This window comes from Symphodus melops (assembly GCF_947650265.1).
Source record: "Symphodus melops genome assembly, chromosome: 12".
NCBI lineage: Eukaryota > Metazoa > Chordata > Actinopteri > Labriformes > Labridae > Symphodus > Symphodus melops.
This window is the reverse complement of record NC_136702.1, coordinates 14,117,689-14,141,771: the sequence shown is the minus strand read 5'-3', so window position 1 is coordinate 14,141,771 and position 24,083 is coordinate 14,117,689. Positions and strand designations below refer to the sequence as shown.

The following is a 24,083-nucleotide window of genomic DNA, read 5'->3' as shown; positions in this document are numbered from 1 at the left end:
GGATTCAATACGGCTGGAGAGCTGATTAAACACTAAAGCTTCAGTGTCCGCGTCATCAAAACCTGTGTACACTTCAACTCGAGGGAGAAGGGGGCGAGGGGAGACGGAGACATTCTCCAATGTTTTGAATTTGGACTGCAGTATCGATTTTAAATGTTAGGTGTCAGTTGACATTTTGGTCCTTCAGCATAGATCAAAACTGCCATAAATAGTACTAGTAATTTGCTTTCCTCGCACAAAGTTGCATATACATCCATGCAGTTTTATTTCTCAATTTACAATATCTGAAAGCTCCAGCACTGTTTCCAAAAAAAAAAAAAAAAAAAACTCTGAAAAACAAGCGTTCAATAAATCAATAGCTTGTTGTTCAGACTCATATTTATTCATCCACCCCTTTATTTTTAAAATCACACCAAATTGGATACGTAGGGATGCAAAAGCACGATTATCTGGACACACATAGTAAACATAGTAAACTGTGTGCAGGTTTGGGTGTTAAGTGTGTCGTCTCACTCCTTTCTTCTCTCTCTCTCTCTCTCTCTCCAGGATGAGGTCCTGACAGTAATCAGGCGAGTGGATGAAAACTGGGCAGAAGGCATGTTGGGAGACAAGATTGGCATCTTCCCCATTCTCTATGTGGAGGTAGACACATCACACACACACACACACACACACACACACACACACAAACACCTACACAAACACACACACACTCACAAAACACTTTTAGATAGCTATAGAAAGAGCTGATTAAACAAAAGCAATGTTGCAGCAGGACACATGTATTACATCAAGGCATTGATCATACTGTGACTGTTTAATAGAGGAGGCTGAAAACATTCCCTGTTGGACCAAAAACAACTTCAGCTAACGTTTTCTCATCTTGTAGGATAATCAGTCTACTTCCTACAATGTAGAAACACACACTTGTAATGCACAATGAACAGATAACTTTGATGAAACTGAATGCCTATTTGGTAAAACAAATCGAGCAGCAGTAAACTCTATTTATCAGCCCCAACACTTCACTCAGATTCACATTCAGTGACTTTCCAGCCTCCTTTTATAACCTTCTTACACCTGTGTTTTACAGCTACCTGACTTTGGGATTAAAGTTTATCCATGGATTACATATTGACAGTGAATTGCTATCAAGTATCAGCAAATATTGTTGCTATCAAACGTGGTGAGAGAAATTAAATCTGGCTTAGAAATACATCTTTCATTGGAAATGCTGTTTGAAGCGTAGCTGTGGTGAAGATTTCTTTATTTCTCCCTGCAAAAGGATAAAACCCCAACACCCAAAGTATTTGACATTCTTTCATCATGCCATGCCTGTCAAGAGTTAAGTGTAGTTTACTTTTATCCTTGTTCAACTGTTCAAAAAAAATAAAAAATCATGCACAATTTGCTCTGGATCATATTTAGTGCTAATCTATTGGTAGAAACATAAATGATGTGTCCTGCCTCAGTACTCACTGTTGTTAAGGCTTCTCTTTCTCTCCCCGTCACCAGCATTTTTTTTGCACCGGATCTCTAGTGGCCTCTTCCAGAATAAATGATGAAACCTTCAAAACTGACAGGAGGTTCAGTTAAACTGGAAGCACTGCGATATAAGTGTGTTTGTCAGGACAATAAGGCTCTTATCCAGTGTATTGTGCATTCACAAAGTGTAGCATGGAGAAATCCATTAAGGTTGAGATTAGAGAGACAGAGATACTAATGGAATGACTCATCCCTCATGCTGCTTTTCAACATTGTATTTCTTTTCATCTGCATGCATTGATACCTGTATCTGCACACATTTAACATCACTGTTCTTTTTTATTTTTTTCCATCTTAAAACCCACTCTCATTTTCTTTGAGGTTGGACCTTTTCTGAGTTTGCATGCTCGTGTATGCAGTTATTACCCTGAAAATGATCAGTTTGACCTCACTCCTCTCTTTATTGTCCATGATTTAGGCTCAGACTGAAACAGTCATGACAAATACACACATACACACACACACACACACACACACACACACACACACACACACACAGGGGTTCCCATTAGATTGAGATGCATTAATCATTTAGAGCTTGCCATCATTGAGACACAGCAGGGGTAAAAGATAAGTCTTGTGCGGGTTGTGTGTGTGTGTGTGTGTGTGTGTGTGTGTGTGTGTGTGTGTGTGTGTGTGTGTGTGTGTGTGTGTGTGTGTGTGTGTGTGTGTGTGTGTGTGTGTGTGTGTGTGTGTGTGTGTGTGTGTGTGTGTGTGTGTGTGTGTGTGTGTCTGTGTCTGTGTCTGTGTCTGTGTCTGTGTGCGCGTGTGTGTGTCATGTGGGCTCAATAAGAAGGCTCCAGCTGGACTTCTGCAGATCTGAGTGTTCATACTGTAGAGTGTGTCTGTGCAGAAAACTACGTGTTTTAATATTTGTTTATCAGGAGGAATGGATTGGTGGTGAGGGATTTGCAGTTGATAGAAAACATAGTTTTGCTCGGGCCACATATTTTTGTCCAAGCTGAACTTGTGGATCCAAGCCTGGCACAAACCTGCCAACTGTTCTATTTTCTCTTCTTTTCTTTTTTTAAGTAAGTTGTTTGAGTATTTTGTCTTTATTAGATAAGAGCTGAAGAGAGACAGGAAATGTTTGGAGGAGAGAGTAGGGGATGACATGCAGCAAAGAGGCAGCATCAGAGGATTTGAGCATACAGACCTACAGTAGCAGTGAACTCATAGCCTCTGTACATCGGGGCGCACGACATAACCGCTCGGACACCGTGTTGGTGTTACTGTGTTCTGCAGTTTTCTCTCAGATTTGAGTCTTACCATTGATGATTGTCCTGTTATTGTCCGAATAAGTTCATGAACTCGTAGTTAAGTTCATCTGCTCCTCTGTTCATCTGTAAACTATAACTGTACATATCCAACCACGGTGGTTTATCTGGAGTTGTAATGGAAGGACAGAATAGTCTGCTGTGTTTGGCTTCAGCTCTGTCGTCCCCACGTCAATGGTTCTTGCTGCAATTGCTAAAGTTCGCTGCTACTGCTGCTATCAGGACTAGCTAGAATGCCCATAGTAAATAAACACAGCTTATCATAAGTATTCACTGGCTGAATTAGCCATGTGCTTTATAGCACAGATAAACAAACCGCAGCACGACAGGAAGTAGTGTGGCACATAAAGAAAGGAGATAAATGTGTTTTTACACTTTATGTCTGCCAAAATAACCATGGCACATCCCAATGAGTATTCCAAAGTGAAATGTTGACTGTATATTGTTCAGTCTATTTGACCAAACCCAAACAGAACCAAGACATCATTTCTACATTCATGCTCAAAACCAGCCCAAACCATCATGTTCCGACAGGCTCAATCATTGAAAAAGACAAACGAGTGAAAGCAAACATTTGTACTATCTCACTTTTGCCCTAAAAAAAAAACATCGGGGTCACAATGGAGTGCTAGTGGATGGAGTTACAGGCTGGTTCTTTTTTACCCAGTGCATTTGTCACTATTAATAAATCCCTTATCAAAAGAAACAAATCTCAGTTCTGAGCCATTTTGTGGTCCAAGGATAACACAAAGAGAGGATGTTGAGTTGCCCAGGATGAAAACTCCACACACAACTTCAGTACAGCAGTGAAGTGGAATCAAGCCTGTTATATTCGTGCAATCTTTGTATTTGTGTAAGTCAGGGGTGGGCGACCCAGGGGCTTGATGTGAGGATTTTATGTGGATTTTTTCAAAATCAATATCTTGATGAATTGTGTTTTGCTGGACTCACATACACCTGAACTGGATAACAATGACCTCTGTGTTACTTTTTTTGTGGTGAGAAGGTTGGATTGTTCGTAGCAGTTAAGGTGGAGCTAAGGTTACCTTTTTGAGCAGATGTGAGGACAATTCATGCAAATAGGAGGGAGATGTGGACAGCTTTATGATGGATTTTGGGTGCTGCAATATGACCTCTGCCGAGGACATCTTTCTTTCTTCTCTCTGTTATCTCACTGTCTCTACAGCAAGGGAAAGTTTTCACACACCTCACCTGCTTCTGGTTAACGTGTGTGTGTATATGTGGGTGTGTGTGTGTGTGTGTGTGTGTGTGTGTGTGCGTGTGTGCGTGTGTGCGTGTGTGTGTGCGTGTGTGTGTGCATGAGCATGCATGTATCTTGCTGGCTTATCATTTTCGCAGTGCAGATGTCAGCTCATCAGCTTGTGTCTCACTGTTACCTAGAGAGACCTGCCTCCGAACCCCTCTGTGTCCAAAAGGTGCGGAGCTCGGCGAGTACAGTTAGCTCAACACATAATAGATGACCTTGGAGATTTCATTCAGCCAAAAGCACCAAGTGAAGAATTGTCTCTATCAACATCCTATCTCTTTCTTTCCCTCTAAATCTGCACAAACACACTCACTCGTATTCCCTTATCTCCCTCACTGCAGCATGACCAGGCCTCTGTAGTAGTGGTAGAGACACTGAAACAGGAGACGTGGTGTCAGGATGAGTGTGTGTGTGTGTGTGTGTGTGTGTGTGTGTGCGTGTGCATCGGAAAAAGTTATGATTGGTTGCAATTTACTTAGTTTTGAGTTTGTTACCTCGCTGACCTTATGAAGGTGTGTGTGTTTGTATGCGTGTGTGTGTGCTTGTGTGTTTGAGTTTTCCGCCTCTTGAGAGCAAACTGAGTTATATCCGCAGCATCAATCCATCATGCTTATTAGCATATGATTTGGCTTTGATTAGCATATCTATTAATATGGAAATGAAACATCACCAACACTGAGCCCAGACGGGTTTGCCCTGTACACTCGCTCTCTCGCTCTCGCTCTCTCTGTCTCTCTCTCTCTCTCTCTCTGTCTCTCTCTGTCTCTCTCTCTCTCTCTCTCTCTCTCTCTCTCTCTCTCTCTCTCTCTCTCTCTCTCTCTCTCTCTCTCTCTCTCTCTCTCTCTCTCTCTCTCTCTCTGTCTCTCTCACAGACGCCACACACAAACAAAAACACATGAAAAAAAATGCTTGTCTATGTCTCCAGGGATTATTCAGGAGTTCTGAGGTTACATCAAGTAGACATGATTGCGATGTAAATGTGTCAGGGGCGGGGATAGAAGTGTGAGTCTTGTTTCATTTTGACCTCTGTGTGCAAGACTGTCTGTGTGTGTGTGTGTGTGTGTGTGTGTGTGTGTGTGTGTGTGTGTGTGTGTGTGTGTGTGTGTGTGTGTGTGTGTGTGTGTGTGTGTGTGTGTGTGTCTGTGTCTGTGTCTGTGTCTGTGTCTGTGTCTGTGTGTGTGTGTTTATGTGCTCATGCCTGAAGACAATATCTTGCAGATCCTACAAATAATGTCCATGCCAGAACTTTACATTGACTACTCAGTCATGTACTGGAGGTGTAATGTTTGGTTCTACACTGCAGAGTGCTGTGCAGAGAAAATGTTATCTATATATAGACCTCCACGGATGCAGGTGTTGAACAAAATACAGTCGCAAAGGAGAAATCTCTTTTCCACTTGTTTCTGTTAAGTATTTATCACACACAGCAGGATTATATCACTTTGAAAAAGTTTAATAGCCAACACATCTTCAATAGACGTTTGCCCCAACTACATGTTACCGGAGTCAAATGGCTAACAATATATATATTTTTTTTTTTAAAGATTTGTTTTTGGCCTTTTTGCCTTTATTGATAGACAGTGGATAGAGTTGGAAGGGGGGAGAGAGTGGGGAGAGACATGCGGGAAGGTGGCCACAGGCCGGACGCGAACCCGGGCCGCCCGCGCGAGGAGCGAGGCCTCGCAATATGGTACGCGCGCTGTCGCTGCCGCTGAGCTATCGGCGCCCCCAAACAATATTGTTTGAACTATTTATTTTAGCAATTCATTTGCATGTGACAGCTTTACTTTGTTCGAAGGTTTCACTGAAACACATTACAGCCACTTTACACAAACTACACCTGAACACAAACACCTCTAGAGGAATCGACATTTAGAACATAGATGAACATTTGAGAAACATAAGCCTTGAAAGCGTCCATATAAATACTGGTGAAGCAGCTGGTAGACAGTAGCCAGTAGTAGTAGTAGGAGATTGAAAAGCAGTGTGAGTGTCGGAGTATAGGCAGAATTAATGGCCAGCCCAGCGTGTGGTGACTGTATGGGTGGATGATTAGATAGCCCATGAGACGTGTGACAATCAGTCTTTTCCTGTGATTTCCGAATATATGGTGAAGCTCCCTAGCATTGCAACTTACTGCTTTTCTACCAAACTGTAAGATTCTCTCGTCCTTATAGCGTTGTTTTGTTCCTGCCTGATAAACAAACGTCAGCGCTAAAGAGCCTCGATGACACGTGGGATTACCGTGTGAAAAGACAGCCAGCAGCATTGACATGTGGCTTGCACCAGTACTAACTTTGTCGTTGTGTTGAGAAATGCTCAGTGTCTCAGAGCAGAAGCACAGAGAACACAGATGACCCCGTCAACACGTGAAGACAATGTCAAATCCATGCTGTTTGACAGCCCAGTTGAGGGATACATAATTGATGTCTTTTGCTTATAACTGTAAGTCTCACTCACATAAAGCTGTGTCAATGCTGGATTCAATCAGTTAAATGATTTATCTGAGGCAGGAGGACTTGAAAAGAGACGGCAAGAACTGACTGAAGGAATTAACTGTGAATTAATGAAACACTTAATGGGAAGAGGTGAAGTTCCATTCAGCAGAGCTTTGTTAAAGGACCAGACAAACTCTGCACCTTGCATTAAAACTGTCTGAATTATGACGTTTACAGAATGAGATGTTAAACCCTAAACCAGGTGTGAATTCTTCAGCATCTAAAAAAATAAAATAAAATAAATCACATCTGTAATGTCTTAAAAAAACAGAGCTTGACCCTTGGATACAAACAGCTGATTGTGTAAATAACTTAATTTAGAACAACTTAAATGACAAACAAACACTTCTTTGTAAAAAAAAAATATCAAGAGGAATACTCCTTTTTATTGTTAATAGAAAAAAGATAGAACTTTAAATTGTCCGAAGAATAAGCTGAAATGAAACTCAGGAAAGAAGGAATACTCTTGGAAGAGCTACAGGAGGTACTGTCGTTTGGGTAGGAAATGTGTGGGAGTGTTTGTGTGTTTGACACAGAGACAGTGAGAGTGTGTGTTACACTGAGCGGGTCTCTCTGGACCAGCTGTTATAAGTGATGATTGTTTTGCGGCTGGTTTGAAAAGCTGCCAACAAGAACAAGGGAGGAAAGGCCACATGAAACCCCTTCTTGTGCGTGTATGGAAGTCTTGTTATTAGAAATGAAATCTAACACGTGAACTCTTCCTCTTGTCTTTCATCCTCCTCTCTGCTTTCTCGACCATGCTTTCTTTTCTGTCTCTCCGCTCCTCTTAGTTAAATGAAACCGCCAAGCAGCTGATGGAGATCGACAAGCCCGCGTCAACTAACGCTCCGGGTCCCAGCTCCGAGCCAGCCCCATTGGGTCCTTGCTCCCCTGGCCCCTCCCCAAGCGCCTCCCCGTCCAATGGGAACGGCTCTGGCCATCGAAGAGGTGAAGGGAAGAAAAACGCAAAGAAGAGACATTCGTTCTCTGCGCTGTCTGTCAGTCAGAGAGCTGCCCAACTCAACAACCGACACAGCATGGAGATCTCCCACCCAGTCCTCATCAGCTCCTCGGACCCCAGAGCTGCTGCACGCATCCAGGTACATACACAAAAGTGCATATATACATGCTGCAATAAGTATGAAATCTCGCATTCAGATCCTTTGCTTTAGTAAAAATAAAAGAATGTTATTATAATTTATTGAGAAACTGATAGATGAAATACTGAAAATAAACAGAACCCGGTATAGATGCCAGTGTAGCCTTGTAATAAGTCCTCTAACACTGGCGTTCTCAACTGGTCTCCAGGCCCATCAACAACTCCAACATTATAGATATTTTTCAACCAATCAGATTTATTCATAAAAAATCGTGCCGTTTGGATCTCAGGCGGTTCAAAACATGTGACTGAACAATGAGACGGAACAAAACACACATGTAAAAAAAAAACTGCTTCACAGTCTTTTTGACACAATATTTTAGAGCTACATTTTGTGACCCACTTTTGGGTCCCGATCTACCAGTTTAGAAACGCTCTAATAGACCCCTTCCTCTTCTACAAGTGAGGGGTGCACAATTACATGTAAAGTAGAAGTGTGACAGGACTCGTTGTCAGGCGGCTCCTTTTGTAATTAAATGATTTGCTTGCATAGTGCCAACTCATAACAAGTGTTATCTGGAGACGCTTTACAGCAGAGAAGGTAAAAGACCTTACTCATTGTTAGGAAGATGGTATAGGTGGAGTTGGGATGAGATGCAGGAAGGATTTCTCCTTTGTATTCCTCGCGTTTCTGTTGTCCACACTTCCTTGCCGCTGAGGTGGAGGTCAGAGCAGGCTGTGCATTTATGATTGCAGAGCAGCTTTTTAGTGTCGGTTGTTGAAGTATAAAATGGTTTAAACGCTTCTTTCTGTCTTTCTATGTGAAGTTCAAATAGATGTATATTAGTCAAACCATACTTCACTGTGGACACTGTGGATTTTGTAATATTTTTATCTCCCAATGCCCCACTCTGACAGTTCATTGTAAATAAAGCCATTTCTCTTTTTGATAGCTGGAGACTGGAGACACATTGCTGTTAAGTTTATTGCCTCTGCTTGCATTCACACCTGGTTTCAATGTGTTTTGGAATAACACCCAGGATGCATATTGAAAAGGTGGAAGTGCTGCCGCCAACATATTGCAAGCAATGTTTCATCTTAAATGGAAAACTTGACTGTGTGTGTGTGTGCGTGTGCGTGTGCGTGTGCGTGTGCGTGTGCGTGTGCGTGTGTGTGTGTGTGTGTGTGTGTGTGTGTGTGTGTGTCTTTTTGTCTTTAGGATGCATCTCACCCGGGTCCCTCTCCCTCTTCGGCAGGGGTACTGGTGCCCCCTAAAGTGGCATCCATTACCTCTGAGCTGCTGGCCCATGCCAAGGTGCAGCTGCCACTCAACATGTGAGTATACATGTATCAGCTCACACACCTGAGACCTGGGTTTCTAGTCCCCTCTTCCACACACCTGTTCTGCTCTTCAACACATTAGATTTGTAGCTGAGATCCATCATGATTTCAAATCCCGCCTCCTGGCAGCGTCAAAAACGTTTCCTCTTTTGTGCCCAGAGTTATTGGCCATGTTCCACCACCTCTGCAACCACATTTACTCCTCCACCAGTCAAGGATGAAATTCCCCGAAGGAAAGAAAAATATAGTCACACACTGTTCGCTCAGTTGTGTGATGTTTACAAGCATGAAGCAGAACAGCCATACAGCTTTTACTCTTCTCTTTCTTTTTTTAAGTGCTGTGTGCATTCATAGAGATGAGCCTTGGGAAACAATGCATCACCATCAGTTGAACAACGTACAATCAGCATTTGATATATTTTGAATTTAGATCTTTCATTCTGACCATCGTTCCGCTTTTTAGGGATTTGTCTTTTATCGATGGAGGAAATAGTTTTCTGCATAATGTGGGTAAAGGCATCTGTCTGTCCCTATAGTCTGAACATTTTTCTCTACATAAATAAAATCAAAATAAGATTAAACAGGCTTTGGTTGTAAGCTTTGCGATTTGCTTTTCTACTTTAATAGTTTTTTAAATAGACTTAAAAAATAAACAACTGACACACAAACACAATGACAGTCTTGTAGAAATGTAACCTCACTTGTCAGATCCGGACGGCTGGTAAAATGCCAATCCTAAGAGAGACTGTTCTAAAAATGTACCTCCTAATTAATCTAGCCGGTAACTGCCAGAAAGATACAAGTGTCAAGGTGAGTGTGTCGTTGTGCCTTTTTACATCTAACTTGTGTGGACCGATTCATTTAAGACCTTGTAAGCGAGGACATTTTTGGAAAGAGGGGATATTCGGTCATCTTACTTCTTTCAAGGTTAGAATTAGAGTTATGGTTTAGGAAAGAGACTAGGGAATGTAATACGTCGGGGAGGTTTTGTGCACAACACATTTGTGTGCCGGTGTGTGTGCTTGTCAATGTGTGTGTGTGCTGTTTGCTAGTAACTGGTGTCTTGCCTGCAGGATGTAAGTGAAATACACCAACATTGTCAGCTTTAATAATATCACCTTACAAGGCGCACACATGCACACACTCACGTGCACACACACTAGACACTCACAAGCTGACACACATACACACTCAACAGACATGCACATATGTCCAGACTGGGTTTGTTCCACTGATGAGGTCGGACGTTTCCATCTTGACCTGGCAACTATTCCTGTTGCCATGGGGAGACGGGGAGACAGTCCCCCCACTGTTACCATGGCAACGTGGAGAGGCAGCACATATAGGGCTTGTTTATTCTGTGGTCTTATCGTCTTCTGTCTGCCACTACATACTACGAATGTCTCCCAGTGACAGCACCAGAAAGTCATTTATATGTTAACGCAGACACACTTTACAGCTATACATACAAAAACAGTGAGATTAACGGAACCGCTTCATGCATTTGTCATGCACCTGTAAGTAGGACATGTAGGTACACAGAGACATACTGACCCATTCAAGCTTTATCAATCAATCAAAGTTTATTTCTAGAGCACATTTAAAACAACCTTGGTTGACCAAAGTGCTGTACAGGCAGAAGTCACACTATAAAAAAAGACAATAAAAACAATTAAAATACAATAATTAGGAAAATGAAATAAAAAGATGTGAAAATGTGGCGTTCCAAAGAGAGGGAGCAGCCACAGCGAAGGCTCTGTCACCTCGGGTTTTCTGCCGGCACCTTGGAACATCAAGCAGCATCTGATTAGATGATCGCATCGCTCTGACAGGAGCATGGATAGCTTGGAAGCTAGCAATGGAAGCTTTGGGAATAGTTGTTCATATTGCCAGCAGAGCTTTGAATAATTGGTTTACTAGAAGAAAAGTATTCATGAATATCCACACTAATACTCCGAAAGGTGTTCATAAATACCACTTCACTGTATTGTGTAAGAGAATGGATGTCTGATAGCTTAGCTGCAAAGTAAAGGCAAACTAATTATTTAAGATTTTAATCGTATCTTTTACCTTTTTTGTCAACGCACTCTTCTTAATGATAATATCACTTAGTGCCGCCTTACTGCTCTCCTTGGCTGTCCTTACAATAAACCATACTAGCATGTTTTCCACCGTGCAAGGAAGCCGCAGTACCAAGAGAAGAGAACCCACGCTCACTGGCAAAACATGTAAACTTCACACAGAAACGTTTGAACAGAGATTCAAATCAGGAACCGTCTTGGTGTGAGGTGACTGCGCTGACCACTGCACCGCCGTGCATCCTTGAAAAACAAATACACCGTCACAAACAGAGTGTAGTGTGAAGCTCGTCTCTCGACACACAAAAATGTGAATTATTACTCTAGACAATCGACCAACAACACTCACATTTATAGCCTTCCTCCCACCTCGTTCCTGTTATATTTAAAGAGAAACTGACGTTAAGAAAGGCTATAACTGAAAATAGATGGCAGAAAGTTGGAGGACCGATCTCCGATAGAAACCACAATTTCTCTCTTTGAACCAACAAAGATCGTTTGTGGATCAAAATGCTGTTTGATGGACTAATAAAGGAGTCGTGGACCAAGGGCAGCATGTTTCCCTTGGTTCTCAGCACTGTACATCTCGAACTAACTTTTTGATGCGGAGTGGTCTGATGAGTTAATTTCTGCTCATTTCTGGGAGAGCGTCAGAGGAATGTTTCATGAATATTCTCACTCATTGTGTACCAAAGGAGTCATTTGTCTTGTGATTCAAAAGAGCAGTAATATTTGTTATTCCCTTCTCCCCTTTTAACTCTGACAGGAACTTTTTTTCTTCTTTTTCAGAGGATTAATTTGCTTATTTTTTATGCATTAGTTTACTTGTTCATGTATTTGCATTGTGCATTTCTAATTGCTTTGCTTCAACTTTTGTATAATGCATTCCAGAGTTAATCCACATCAGAAAGAAATGACACTTGAGCAGTCAACATTTCCTGCAGGCAAGAATTGATTTAATATTCAACTCCTTTTTTTGTTGTTGCCTGTCTCTTTGTTCCCCAGCTATCTGGCTCTATACGCCTACAAGCCCCAGAAGGCTGACGAGCTTGAACTAAGGAAAGGGGAGATGTATCGGGTGACAGAGAAGTGTCAAGACGGATGGTTCAAAGGCACCTCATTGAGAACTGCTGCCTCCGGGGTCTTTCCAGGAAACTACGTCACCCCGGTCTCCAGGTGAGCTCAGACTGAGGCACCAGGATACGTGTTAGAGTAGCTGTGATATTAGCTTCTTCGTAGCTTGATGAAACTTATGGTACTGTACATTGTTCGACTTTATATACCAAAGATCAAAAAGTGACAGAATCTCTCTCGAGAGACTATGCTTCAGGGGACCAAAACGTGATCGTTTTAACAAATGAGTTTTCGTCTGTAGCATAACTCATCTCTAACTGCTCCAGTTGTGCAGTAAATGTAAGAACTACAGCCTGGTGGTGAGAGGGATGATTACACGGCATGTTGGAACAAGTGAGTTCCTAAGCTGATTTCATAGCTGCTATTTCAAACCTTCGCTCCGCTTTTCATTCAGTGCAACCTATTTTGTCACATGAAGCCAGCAGTTCAATACATTCAGACTAAGGCTTCTCATTTGGTCCTCACTCAGGCAGTGATGGCTGTTTCACAATTGACGTTGTAATCTTTTGTGGTAACGTCCTGGCTCCAGCTCAACCTGAATGCACATCGGATGGAGAAGAGCAATTTTCGTTCTGTTTTTTCAGCGTGTGATTGCACGCACATTTCCATGCACTATAATGGTACGAGCAAGAAGCCGGGTTTTTTTTTGGTCTTAAGTTGGCAGAGGTTCAGGGTACTGCTTTTATCTTTGGCTGCAAAAACTGTCAAAATTACACTTTATCACACAAGAAAATCTACCAGGCATATTGAGAAGCCAGCACCAGGAAAAAAAAAAACAGAATTGTTCTCCACAAAGCAAAACAAAGACATGCTTTGATTGTTTAAATGAAGTCCCTTTTTTTTTTCTTTCATGAGATTTGTCAGAGAATAATTATGTGTTCAAAAAACTGGAAGGACGAAAAGCATTCTCCACAAAAAGACGACTGGGGATGCTAAATAAACCACATTTAAATGACAATGACTGCATTGTGGTAAAGTTGCAGGTATCATCTCCAGATGGAGCCATTCAGCATATCAAAGCATGTGAAGACGTAGTTAAAGCGATCTGACTTCAGAAGACTGTCAAAATGTTTGCCAGTCAGGACAATAGCCACCTTCTGTTGCTGCTAGGTTATTTATTAAACGTCTTTAATGCTCAGGCAGTAATGTGAAGCTTAACATACTCTTATGGACTTAAATTGCGGTGTTTGGCAAAATCCGGATTAAATCGTGGAGAGTGAAAAACGTAGTTGTCTGAGTAGTCGTAGATGCATCTGTGTAGCTATGAGCGCAGTGAGCTGCAGGGGTTCAGCTCATTTTGCCTGGGAGGCAGACGTGTATCCAGGGGACGTCCCGGGCAACATTTGAATTCAAATGTCTGAAATTTGGAGGAAAAAAAAAGACTGGCGCACATGTGAGTTTTTTAAAATGTAAAAAATAAGTGCAGGTGTTTTAAACTGTAATTACTTGTGATCAGTCACACATATCTTTATTTTGTGATTGACTGAAATCACTTTTTTTATTTTGAAAAGCGGTGCTGTTTTACTCACTGGATAGACGCACACAGTCATGCCATCGGACAAAGTCAGATGACGCACACACTAGCTATCTGCCTCCCTCAGATGAATTGACATTGAAAATCAGTCCTTTTTGGACTTTCGGCTTTTTTATTTTGATTTAGCAGAAACATGCAAAATAACACGGTTATTGTGTTTAACTTGAAGAACAGCAGATAGTGACTGTGAGTTATAGGGAATATGCACCCTATATTTTCTTTTCTAAAAGAACAGTCAGTTAAAACTGTCCCTGTATTTCTTTTGTTTGCAGACCAGCAAAGTGTATATCATTATTATCACTCTCATCATAATCATCATCATCATTATCTCTACAGTTACTTCTGGCAGCCTGAACTATGTTGTTCATAGCTGTTAAAACCACATGAAACAAAATAAAGTGAGTGGGCTGAAGTCATTTTTGCTGATTTGATTACACACATTATTCCTGTATATGGGATATAACGTTTGTTTTGACTGTTCAGCTAATCTGTATTCTGCTCCACCATGCAGACAAAGAAAAAGAAAGAAGAAAATTAAAGAGAGTATTATTATAATAGCAAGGCAAAGAAAAATAGGCATACATGAGGGAAATACAGATAATGGGAAGATGAAGAGCAAGATATGGATAAACGGATGAAAGGTGAGGCAAAAAAAGAAATGATCCAGGAGAAGAGTGTGCGCATAGGGTAAAATATTCAACATGATGGAGAAAGGACAGGTGAAGAGAGTGGGGAAAAAAAGACGGGGAAATATGTGAAGAAATTGAAAATAAAAGACGATTGAAAAAGACTTAGGTAGAGTGGGAGGGGGGAGAGAGAAACAGAGAAAGCAAAATAAAGAAAATGATACAAAGAGATGAGAAGGCTTCAAAAACAGCAGGTGTCCCTCTCTAGTGGATATGAATGGCCGCTTCACATTCTGCAGTTATGCAATTTGAGCAAGAGAGAGAGAGAGAGGAAGGCAGGATGGGCGAGTAATCAAATGAGAGGCAATTTGTTATTTTTACGCGAGCGCACTCTGTCCTCCTGCCCTTCTCTCTCTCTCTCTCTCTCTCTCTCTCCCTCTCTCCCTCTCTCCCTCTCTCCCCGCCTCACCCCTTTGTCTGCAGTGCAGCTTAGAAATTTCTCAAAATGATAATGAGAGGCTGCCAAAGATGCACACACACACACACACACACACACACTCACATTGTCAGTTATACGAACACAGACTGGAAAATGACATTTTCACATCATTCTCGTAAAAATGCAAGGGTTTAAATATTTTCATTCTGTATATTTATTTTTATAGGTTAAATGAAGACATGTATGACATTTTTTTTAAGAATCTTAAAAGAATTCTAGGAATGAAAAGTTCATTTATTCCCCTTAATAAATTAAATAAAGTAGCCAAAAAATGTTTTTGTAAGCGACTAAATGTTTTTGTGTTATTGAGTTCATCATAGAAGAAGTATCACGCATGTCTACTTTGTCTAAAAGAGAATCTAAAAAAAAGAGACAATCTGTGAATAGCATCCCTGTTTCCATAACTGCGCACACACACACACACACACACACACACACACACACAGGGAAAGCCATAACTCTGTATGTGTGTGACAGGAAAGTCAATGGGAAGCCATAAGAGTGTGAATACCGTTGAGTCAATAATGTTCAGCTCACTGTTCTGCCATTCAGCAGTCTGCAGACAAACTTGAGCAGCCTGAAGCTCCATATATGCTACACTGAGACACCGTGTCGCGCTGATCCACAGACCAGATAATAGCAGTGAAAATCACTCACTCTGACAGAAGATAATAGCACCATGTGTAGCTCCTGCTCTGCTATTATGGACTAAATGCTGACTTTTAAGACTTTGTACTAAGCAAGAGGACGAACCTACAACTACTCCACCAACATTTTGAGGCTTTACTCGGGGTTTTACTCGTGCTTTGAGCTTCATGGTAACATAAAGATGAAAACCAGATAAGAAGGTATAATTGTAGCCATGTTTACAAGCATACTTTAGTTTCTGAACATGCAATAGTGAAAGAGCGTAAACGCATCCAAAGGTTGATTAGAATGTAATACGTTGTAATATGAAGCTTTTTAAATTCTAAATTTGACCTGAAGACGGGACAAAATAAAAAGTCATGAAACTTATTACCATGGACAAAAGACTGACTTTACTAAATCTCATGGCAGTCTTTAGTCCTTCACTGGTTTTTATATGTCTGCTGTTGAAGACTTTGTGTTTTTCTTTAAGAAAGTGAAAATTAACAAATGTTATTGTATGATTTGACTTTTGATTACTCCTCTGTCCCCCGCAGGGCTCCCTTTGGAGTTAATTCATCTCGGGGCTCCTGTTTGTCCAGTCCGGTGGCTGGAGGAGGAGGAGGAGGAGGGGGAAGTGGCTGCAGTCAAGTGGGGAGTAAGATCCCCGACCCTTCATCCCCTGGTTCCCCGGGGCCTTCTTCGCCCCGTCCCTCCACGCCACTGATAAACTCAGCCAACTCTGTTAACTCCACCAGTCCTGCCTCCTCGCCGCAATCTGCCGCCGCCCAGCTGAAGAACTGCCTGCGCTCCAGTCAGCACACAGTTAACCAGGCACGCACCTCAATGCAGCTGGGTAAGCAGAAACACTCCTTCACGCACAATGTAAGCATAATGTGCTTTTACCATTAAGCATTTTACCTTGGATTCATTCATTAAACATTCAGGAAGGCCTCTTTTTGTTCCATTGTAAACAGTTTATTGATCACTACCAATCACATGTCCACTGATTATCATAAATTAGCATCATGGTACAGACCCACCTTACTTTGGAAAGTTCAAGATTTATAATCCTCTGACCAAAGAGGTACGCAAGAGATAATAAAAAAACGGTTTATCTGTGTTCCATTTCTCTTCAGAGAAATGTTGAACTACTTTAAAGGTAGTGGATATTTTAAGCATGTGCCGGTCTTTGGTCCTTTTCCAACTTCATGCTGCAATATCACACCCTGCAGCACACTGTTCACCAGACTACAGGCTTAAAGAAGCAGAGTCCACATCCTTTGGGACCATGCAGAATTTTAGCCTCATAGTCCCTGATTAAAGAATAATTGAATATTGATCCGTCATTAATTCCAGTAGCCTGTGCACCATGTAGAAAATGTGGTCGGTATCTACGCACAACTGCCTTTTTTTTAACTCCAGTTTCCTCAGTGTTGTTATTCATGTATAAAAAGGTATGAGAAGAATCAAATATATATAGAAAAAAAGTATACAAGAGAGAGACTAAGTTGATTAAAGAGAACGATAAGTTGGTCACATGCTGCACATGTGTGTGAGGATCTGATAGAGGCTACTTTAGGTAATTACACTAATGATGTGTGGCCATGAGAACTCACCCACAGCAGGTGGTCTAGTTTGTCATGAAGTACTGGATAAGGCAGAGGTAAGGGTCTCTATGCAGACACTGTTACTGGGAGAATTATTTCTATAAAAACTTTTTTTAGGTAACTTACTTGTAGTTAAAACAGTCGTAGTGGTACATAATATGCTGTTAACAGGTTTAACGACAGTAAGAGAAGCGCAGTGGTTGTAAGGTAATGTATTTTGGAACATGAGAAGAGAACTGTGTTCATATTTAGGGAGACATCATAAATTGACTTGATAACTTATATTATAAAATATATTTTTCCAAAATATATTTTGACGGGGGCGCCGATAGCTCAGCGGCAGCGACAGCGCGCGTACCATGTTGCGAGGATTCGGTCCTCGCGCGGGCGGCCCGGGTTCGCGTCCGGCCTGTGGCCACTTTCCCGCATGTCTCTCCCCACTCTCTCCCCATTTCCGACTCTATCCACTTTCCTATCAATAAAAAGGCAAAAAGGCCAAAAATAAATCTTAAAAAAAAAAAAAATATATATATATATATATATTTTGACTTCCATGATGTCTATTTTTAAACTTGAAGATCATTTGTGCAAACATCAAATATTCTCATGCCAATATACTATATTGAGTTTACTGGGTGATTAGAATTTCATGACTTGTGACTTGTTTGACCTGAGCATTGACTTGATTCTCATCACATTGACTTGCGACTTGCTTGAGATTGAAGGTTGAGTGAAACTTGAGAAATTATTTTGTTCCAACTGCTCAAACTCGAACAGTTGGGAGTTTCAATCTTCTGATTAAAAAAAACAGCTCATTGGGTAGGCTATTTTACCCGATGTAAAAAAAAAAAAATCCCTTTTGCTTCACAGATACCCATCTATTTTGTTTGACAATAGTACAGATCCTAGGTAAGCTACCTGTGAGGGCATTGGTTACCAGACCAGATGACCAGAAGGAATATATACAATCTAAAAGGAACTGATTAAGGTGGACACTTGGCTGGTTTGCTGAAGATTTCCCTGAGAAGTACACTTGTCAGCGAGCTTTTTCACTCAAGTAGAAGTGGAAATCATTTTGAACTTTTTGAATCAGAATCCTTGTCTTGTAGTCTGAAGCCCACTGAATTCCTGAAGGTACATTTCCATTGATTCAATGATTGATTTGTGGCTTTTAGGGCCAAATTGGTCAGCTCATGAAAAATGTATCGTCTCTCAAGTGTAAGTGTTTTGTTTGTACTCAAAAAAACTTTAAATCTATATTTGTCCTTATTGTTGCCTTATAGTCATTGTTTTAAATGTGTAATACTCCAGTGCAGATTTTAAGGCCCTCTTTGCCACAGCTTGAGTCTTCTGAAGCTCTCTGAATGGGAGATGTCTACACGTACAAGCTCGTAACAAACAAAGTGCCTGCGAGTGAGTTCATGCAGTCAACTTCATGACATGCGTCATTCTCAACAATCAACCTGACATCACATCCTTCCAATTAGTGGTCTGTTTAGTCCACAAGATTTCCCATCTCTCCTTGCTATTACCATTGCGAGCGCTGTCCTGCACCAGTCAGCCTACTGCACTGTCAGCACCACCACCTCGCCAGCATCCACCTGTAGGCTCTGACCGGAGGGTTTAAGATATCATCTCATCACTCCCAACATTTCAGCATAGAAATTAAAACATCAAGAAATGATTAGGTCAGAGTCGAATGGAATCAAAGCGCTTAAGGCAGCAGTTTCACCGGAATATGCAAAGCTCATATACCATAAATACCCTTATAAACTCTGGGTTAAACTCGTTTCTGTGTCCTGTGTAGTGTAGATGATTAGTAGTATGTAGCTATATTTAAAGAAAATGGAAATCTTAAATCCACTCCATTTTTCAAATCTAAAAATCTGTGATTAAACCAGGTTTTTTTTTTCCCCAAGTAGTTTATTCTTGGCGCCTGGGTCCATATTCTAGAGCCTCAGGTAATTTGTAAGGATGTCTTATATGACATCTCTGTTACATAATTTGATTTTGCTTCATATTTAACAGTCTTGTGAATGAAAATAAACTGAACTAGCTTGAACACGCTCCAGGCTCTTTGCTTGATAAAGGTAGGAGACGCAGTACGGAGCTGATAGTCAGTGAATGGAGAGGTGATAATAAAGGCATACAAAGCAGACTGGGAATTTGCGGTTATATTGTCAGCTTGTTAAATCCATTTAGGCCCTCTGGGTGGGTCTCACCTGCTGCTTGTCTGTGGACTATTGGGACAAAACACAAACAAAACGGAGAACAAATCCGACAGAAAAGAAGCTAGAGGTCTGATGTATTCTTCTCCTCCGCTCTGTTCTTCCCCTCTGCACTTATATGAGCTTTCACAATCATCACTGAAAATAGCCACTAATGCACAGTTGTTACACGAATATACTGTAAGTCACAGGAGGATAATTAACGTACATACATTAAAGCTCTCAGAGGGAGTGTTTCTGCTTCGACACAACTCTCACCAACACACACACACACACACACACACACACACACACACACACACACACATGCACACATGTGTCATTGCATGTCTAAATTATATCAGCCTTGTTCTGCATTTAAAGTCTATTCCTCTCTCTAGAACCCCCCTCCAGCTTTCCCTTTTGCACCTTTTCTTTCTGCCTGTGAGAAAATAATGGTGAATGTTTCTTTAGGGAGGCTGTAGAGTACACACTGTGAGAACACTGCCAAGAATAACACACAAACACGCACGCAGACATGTGCTCTGCCTCGACACACACACACACACACACACACACACACACAAGGGAACACACTGGCTCCCAAACACACAGCTGAATGACATCACTGTGCTTTTTGTTTTATGGAGGCGTAATGACAGAGCTTCGTGCCTCTCTCTCCAACTCTTTCCTTTTTTGTTAACCCCCCCTTCTCTCTCTCTCTCTCTCTCTCTCTCTCTCTCTGTCTCTCTCTCTCTCTCTCTCTCTTCTTCTCCCACTAACACATACACACAAACAGAAATACATCTGGTCTCCATTACAAAATAAAATATGTGCATAGTTTGGGCGTTTAGTGGTTTCCTCACATGACCAGTGCGGCTCTCTGTGGACTTCTGCCTAAGTACTGCACTGTAGAAGAGCAGGTGGCTTACAACACTGTGTGTGTGTGTGTGTGTGTGTGTGTGTGTGTGTGTGTGTGTGTGTGTGTGTGTGTGTGTGTGTGTGTGTGTGTGTGTGTGTGTGTGTGTGTGTGTGTGTGTGTGTGTGTGTGTGTGTGTGTGTGTGTGTGTGTGTGTGTGTGTGTGTGTGTGTTTACATGACTGCGTTGTATTTTTGTGTGCGCATGTTTTTTTGTGTAGTTTAATCCTCATGAGCACCAAATGTCCTCGTACAAATTAAAGGCTGGGAAAAGTGCTACAAACTCAGGACTTTTCGACCAGTTTTTTTGTGTCGACAGGGGACTGGTGAGTTGTTTGGTTTCTATTTTTGATATCGTCGGATAACAAATGTGCAAATGAGGTGAATAGAAGATTCTTTAACACCACTCTTTTTGCACAACTAACAGCTGTTTTGTCTCCCAGTATATGAAGAAGGGTATGACAGTCGTGCAAAGTTGGCTGGTTGGCTTGTTGAGTCAGACTCATGGGACACTGGGACTGATGGCTGCACTTGTAAAAAAAAAAAAAAATGGTTTCACAGTTTTAATAACACACATGTGTGTTTGTGTCTGTTTCAGTCCACAGTCCTCCTGCTGGAAGCCCAGAGCGCCCCACATCAGCCATATCCCCCCTGCGTCCTCAGAGCTCCTCCCCTTCGCGCTGCTCGGGCCAATCGGGTCGCCCGCTCTCCATGGTGTCTCCAGGACCCAGCTTGGGGCCCTCACCCCTCTCCTCCCCTGCCTCGCGGCCACTCCTCCCTCTCTCCTCCCCGCTCTCCTGCCTCACGCCTCCTAACGTGTCAGCGGTGCTTCTAAATGGGGAGCCCACCAGTCCCCTGCAGTCGCCTTCGCCGGGTCCCTCGCACGCCCCCAACCACGTCCTTGCACCGAAAGCAGAGAAGGTAAGCCTCATCCTCATGGATATTCTTGGCTTGATTAGAAGCATCATTCTACAGAAGCGCTCCAAAAGTTTGCTGTAGAAATAGCTCTCCGCTGCAGCCGACACTGTTCTCCAGAACAATAATTGGATCTCCTGCTATTATGCAACTTCTATTGTTTTCTCCATATGCATAATGAAGAGCTGAATACAGTTACTTCATACTTCATTTAGAGGGGATTATAGGATATCACTCTGCCTGAGTACAACGAGACAGACTGAGGGGAAACTTGTTTCAGACAATGAAATCTATGATCACAAAATAAGTCTTTATACTGTTAAGTGCAACATGTTGTAAGTAATGTATATGTGGGGGAGACTTTTCATGTAATGAACACCTATAATACCTATACCTCGTGTACATATCATTTACAGATAAGACGTCAAAACAGGCAAGAAATACTGAGAAAAGCATATACATCCATGTTCACCATTGATTTATTCATTTAGTCTATAAAATGGAACAGTGTTATCATCAATATCACAATACCAGAGACCAGGTCACGACTGAGACTACAGTGTGCCAAGACCAAGACAAGAATAAGACCTAAAGGGATCCAGACCAAGTCAAATCCAAGATCAAATGAATAAAACATCATCATGAGTGTGAACAAAATAAAAGAGTTTTCTCTTTTCATTTTGTTTTTTGCTTTTAAATCAACATATCAGCAACAAACAAAGTCTGACTGTTCCACTGTGGGGTTTTCAAACCACCATCAGACACATTTACAGTTTTACAAAGAGGAAAATGTTATGTGGCCTAAACTAAAAATTACTAAATTAATTAATTTTGAACAATCAAACTTATCACTGACGGTTGTGCTGACATCTCTGACACGGATACACTCAGTCACTGCTGGTGTTGTCTCCACTTGTTTGTAGGGGACACGGAGGGTTAAGGTTGTTACAAAGATAATTTAAGATACTGGTCGTATTTAGAGCGGGACAGTTTCCCTTCATTCTCTGTCAGGATGTGGACATGTTTCTCATGTCTCGTGTTTTGGTCTTTAATAGTCATGCTGTACTTGAATGTTGTCTTGTTTGTTGTTATGTTTTTATGTAGCCAAAGAGCATTTTGCACATTGTGTGCACAAACACAGTTCTATTCTGTTTTGTTCTAAATCAGGAGTCCTCTTCATCAAAGACAAAACCAAATATACTGTATGTTGGAATCTGAGTCTGAGACCTCCCAAAAGTGGTCTTAGTCCATTCTTGAGCACGACAAAACTACCTATTACATGACAGGTATACATTTTTTCTGAAGCCCAGCCAGAAATAAATCATCATCACCAAATTTCAGAAAATTATATTTTGCTTTTAAAGGTTATATAAAGAGCAGCACTGGTTTAGCTCAGTGTATAGAGCAGGCATCACAGAGGAAAGTCCTCCACACCAGTGGTTATCAAAGTTTTTACAAAAAATGGGTTTTGCACCACAAACTGGGACTTGCACCAATAAAATCAGCTGTTTTGTCCAATACTCCCGCCCACTTTAGTTTTGTGCCAATACATCAACACCGATATGATCTTGACATGATTGTCATTTTCACAACAATTGTAAAAAAAAAAAAAAAAAACTCAAAATAAAAAAACCCTCAGAGCCAATATTTTCTCAAAGTTTATTTATTAGAAAGGTATAAATGTGGCCTAATTCTATCAGGGTAAAGTAATCCATAGTACATATGTGCTTATCAACGTTACAACAATGAGGGGGTCTGAAGTGATCCATGTTCTAAAAAAGTTAGAGAGCTCCACACGTTGGCTGCTGGCTCAACTCCCGGCCTGCAACCATTCGATGCACGTCATCCTCATTCTCTCTTCCAGGTATTTCCTGTCTCTTGTCCTATTTGATAAAGACAAAGGGCCTAAAAAAATAATGAAATAAAAAGTTAGATGTGCTATTAATGAATTCTCTCAGTCTGAACCCCATCCTGTATGTTGTGGGATCCGCGGTGTCAAAGCTGTGGATGTTAAATCGGCATGTACTGACAGTGAAGGATGGCACTGAAAGCTCGCATCTGTCTCGGCTCCATTTGTTTCACTGTTGGCCCCACTGTCTGGGACAGCTAATCTATGGCTAGCTGACAAACAGCTCATTGACTATGGAACAGCAGGCAGCGGCCTTGTTTACATCATCATACTCAAAGATAAAACTCATATTTAAGAGTATGAGTCACAAAGTAAATATGCTTCATAAAAGTTAGAATAACATGGTGACATTACTCATGTGTCAGGTCGTCCTTTTTTCTGTCTCTGCTCCCAAATTAGATAAACATGGATTTCTTACTTCGTTTTGATTTAAATGCATTTAACAAACAATCATGCCAACTTTTTTTTAGAATGATTTTTTTATCATCTGTTGATACATTTTTATATAATAAACAGCCTTGCTCAGCCCTGAATGAGCTGTGGTTGTATCTGCTGTATCTGTAGCATCCAGTCATGATTTTAATGCTGTTTAGAAGCTTTTATGCCATCTCAAAATTTCACCACTCTGGATGGAATAAAAGGGAATAAACTCAGTTTTTAAGCAGAGTAGCAAAATAGATCATGTTCAACTAAGCTGCGTAGAGGACAGAAATCCTCGACAACTGTCAGTCCCAGTCTCAAAATTTGGTATCCTCGTTTGATTCCTTGAAGAAGGAAAGGCAAAAAGCTTAATTCACATCACATCTGCGTCATTCTGGAGTTGGCGGAAAAGGAGCCTCAGTCTTTACAGAGGAAGTGATGAAGCAGCTATCATGACTGTCATGCAGACACAGTTGGGGTAATCTCTGTTCGACACACTGTCACACTGTCAGAATTGTGGACACATATCATGTTGGACAATGAGATGTGCTTTTAGACTGTTTCCAGGAACTACAGTAT

General features: G+C 41.3%; 1 protein-coding gene and 1 long non-coding RNA gene across 3 annotated transcripts in view; one reads left to right on the top strand and one right to left on the bottom strand.

Annotated features, from left to right (window-relative positions):
• The window catches only part of LOC306832794 (E3 ubiquitin-protein ligase SH3RF3-like), a 294,881-nt gene that overhangs the window by 75,125 nt on the left and 195,673 nt on the right, over window positions 1–24,083 (top strand). For both annotated transcript variants that reach the window (XR_013780262.1, XM_079357768.1), the window contains exons 3-8: window positions 547–642; window positions 7,379–7,687; window positions 8,906–9,021; window positions 12,111–12,281; window positions 16,083–16,381; window positions 20,859–21,181. Coding sequence is in view for 1 of the 2 variants with exons in the window: in XM_079357768.1 (XP_079213894.1) it covers window positions 547–642; window positions 7,379–7,687; window positions 8,906–9,021; window positions 12,111–12,281; window positions 16,083–16,381; window positions 20,859–21,181 (1,314 nt within the window). In the remaining variant the exon portion in view is untranslated. The remainder of the gene's footprint in view (window positions 1–546; window positions 643–7,378; window positions 7,688–8,905; window positions 9,022–12,110; window positions 12,282–16,082; window positions 16,382–20,858; window positions 21,182–24,083) is intronic.
• LOC306832807 overlaps window positions 1–24,083 on the bottom strand; it is a 159,943-nt gene that overhangs the window by 41,573 nt on the left and 94,287 nt on the right. The window lies entirely within an intron of this gene.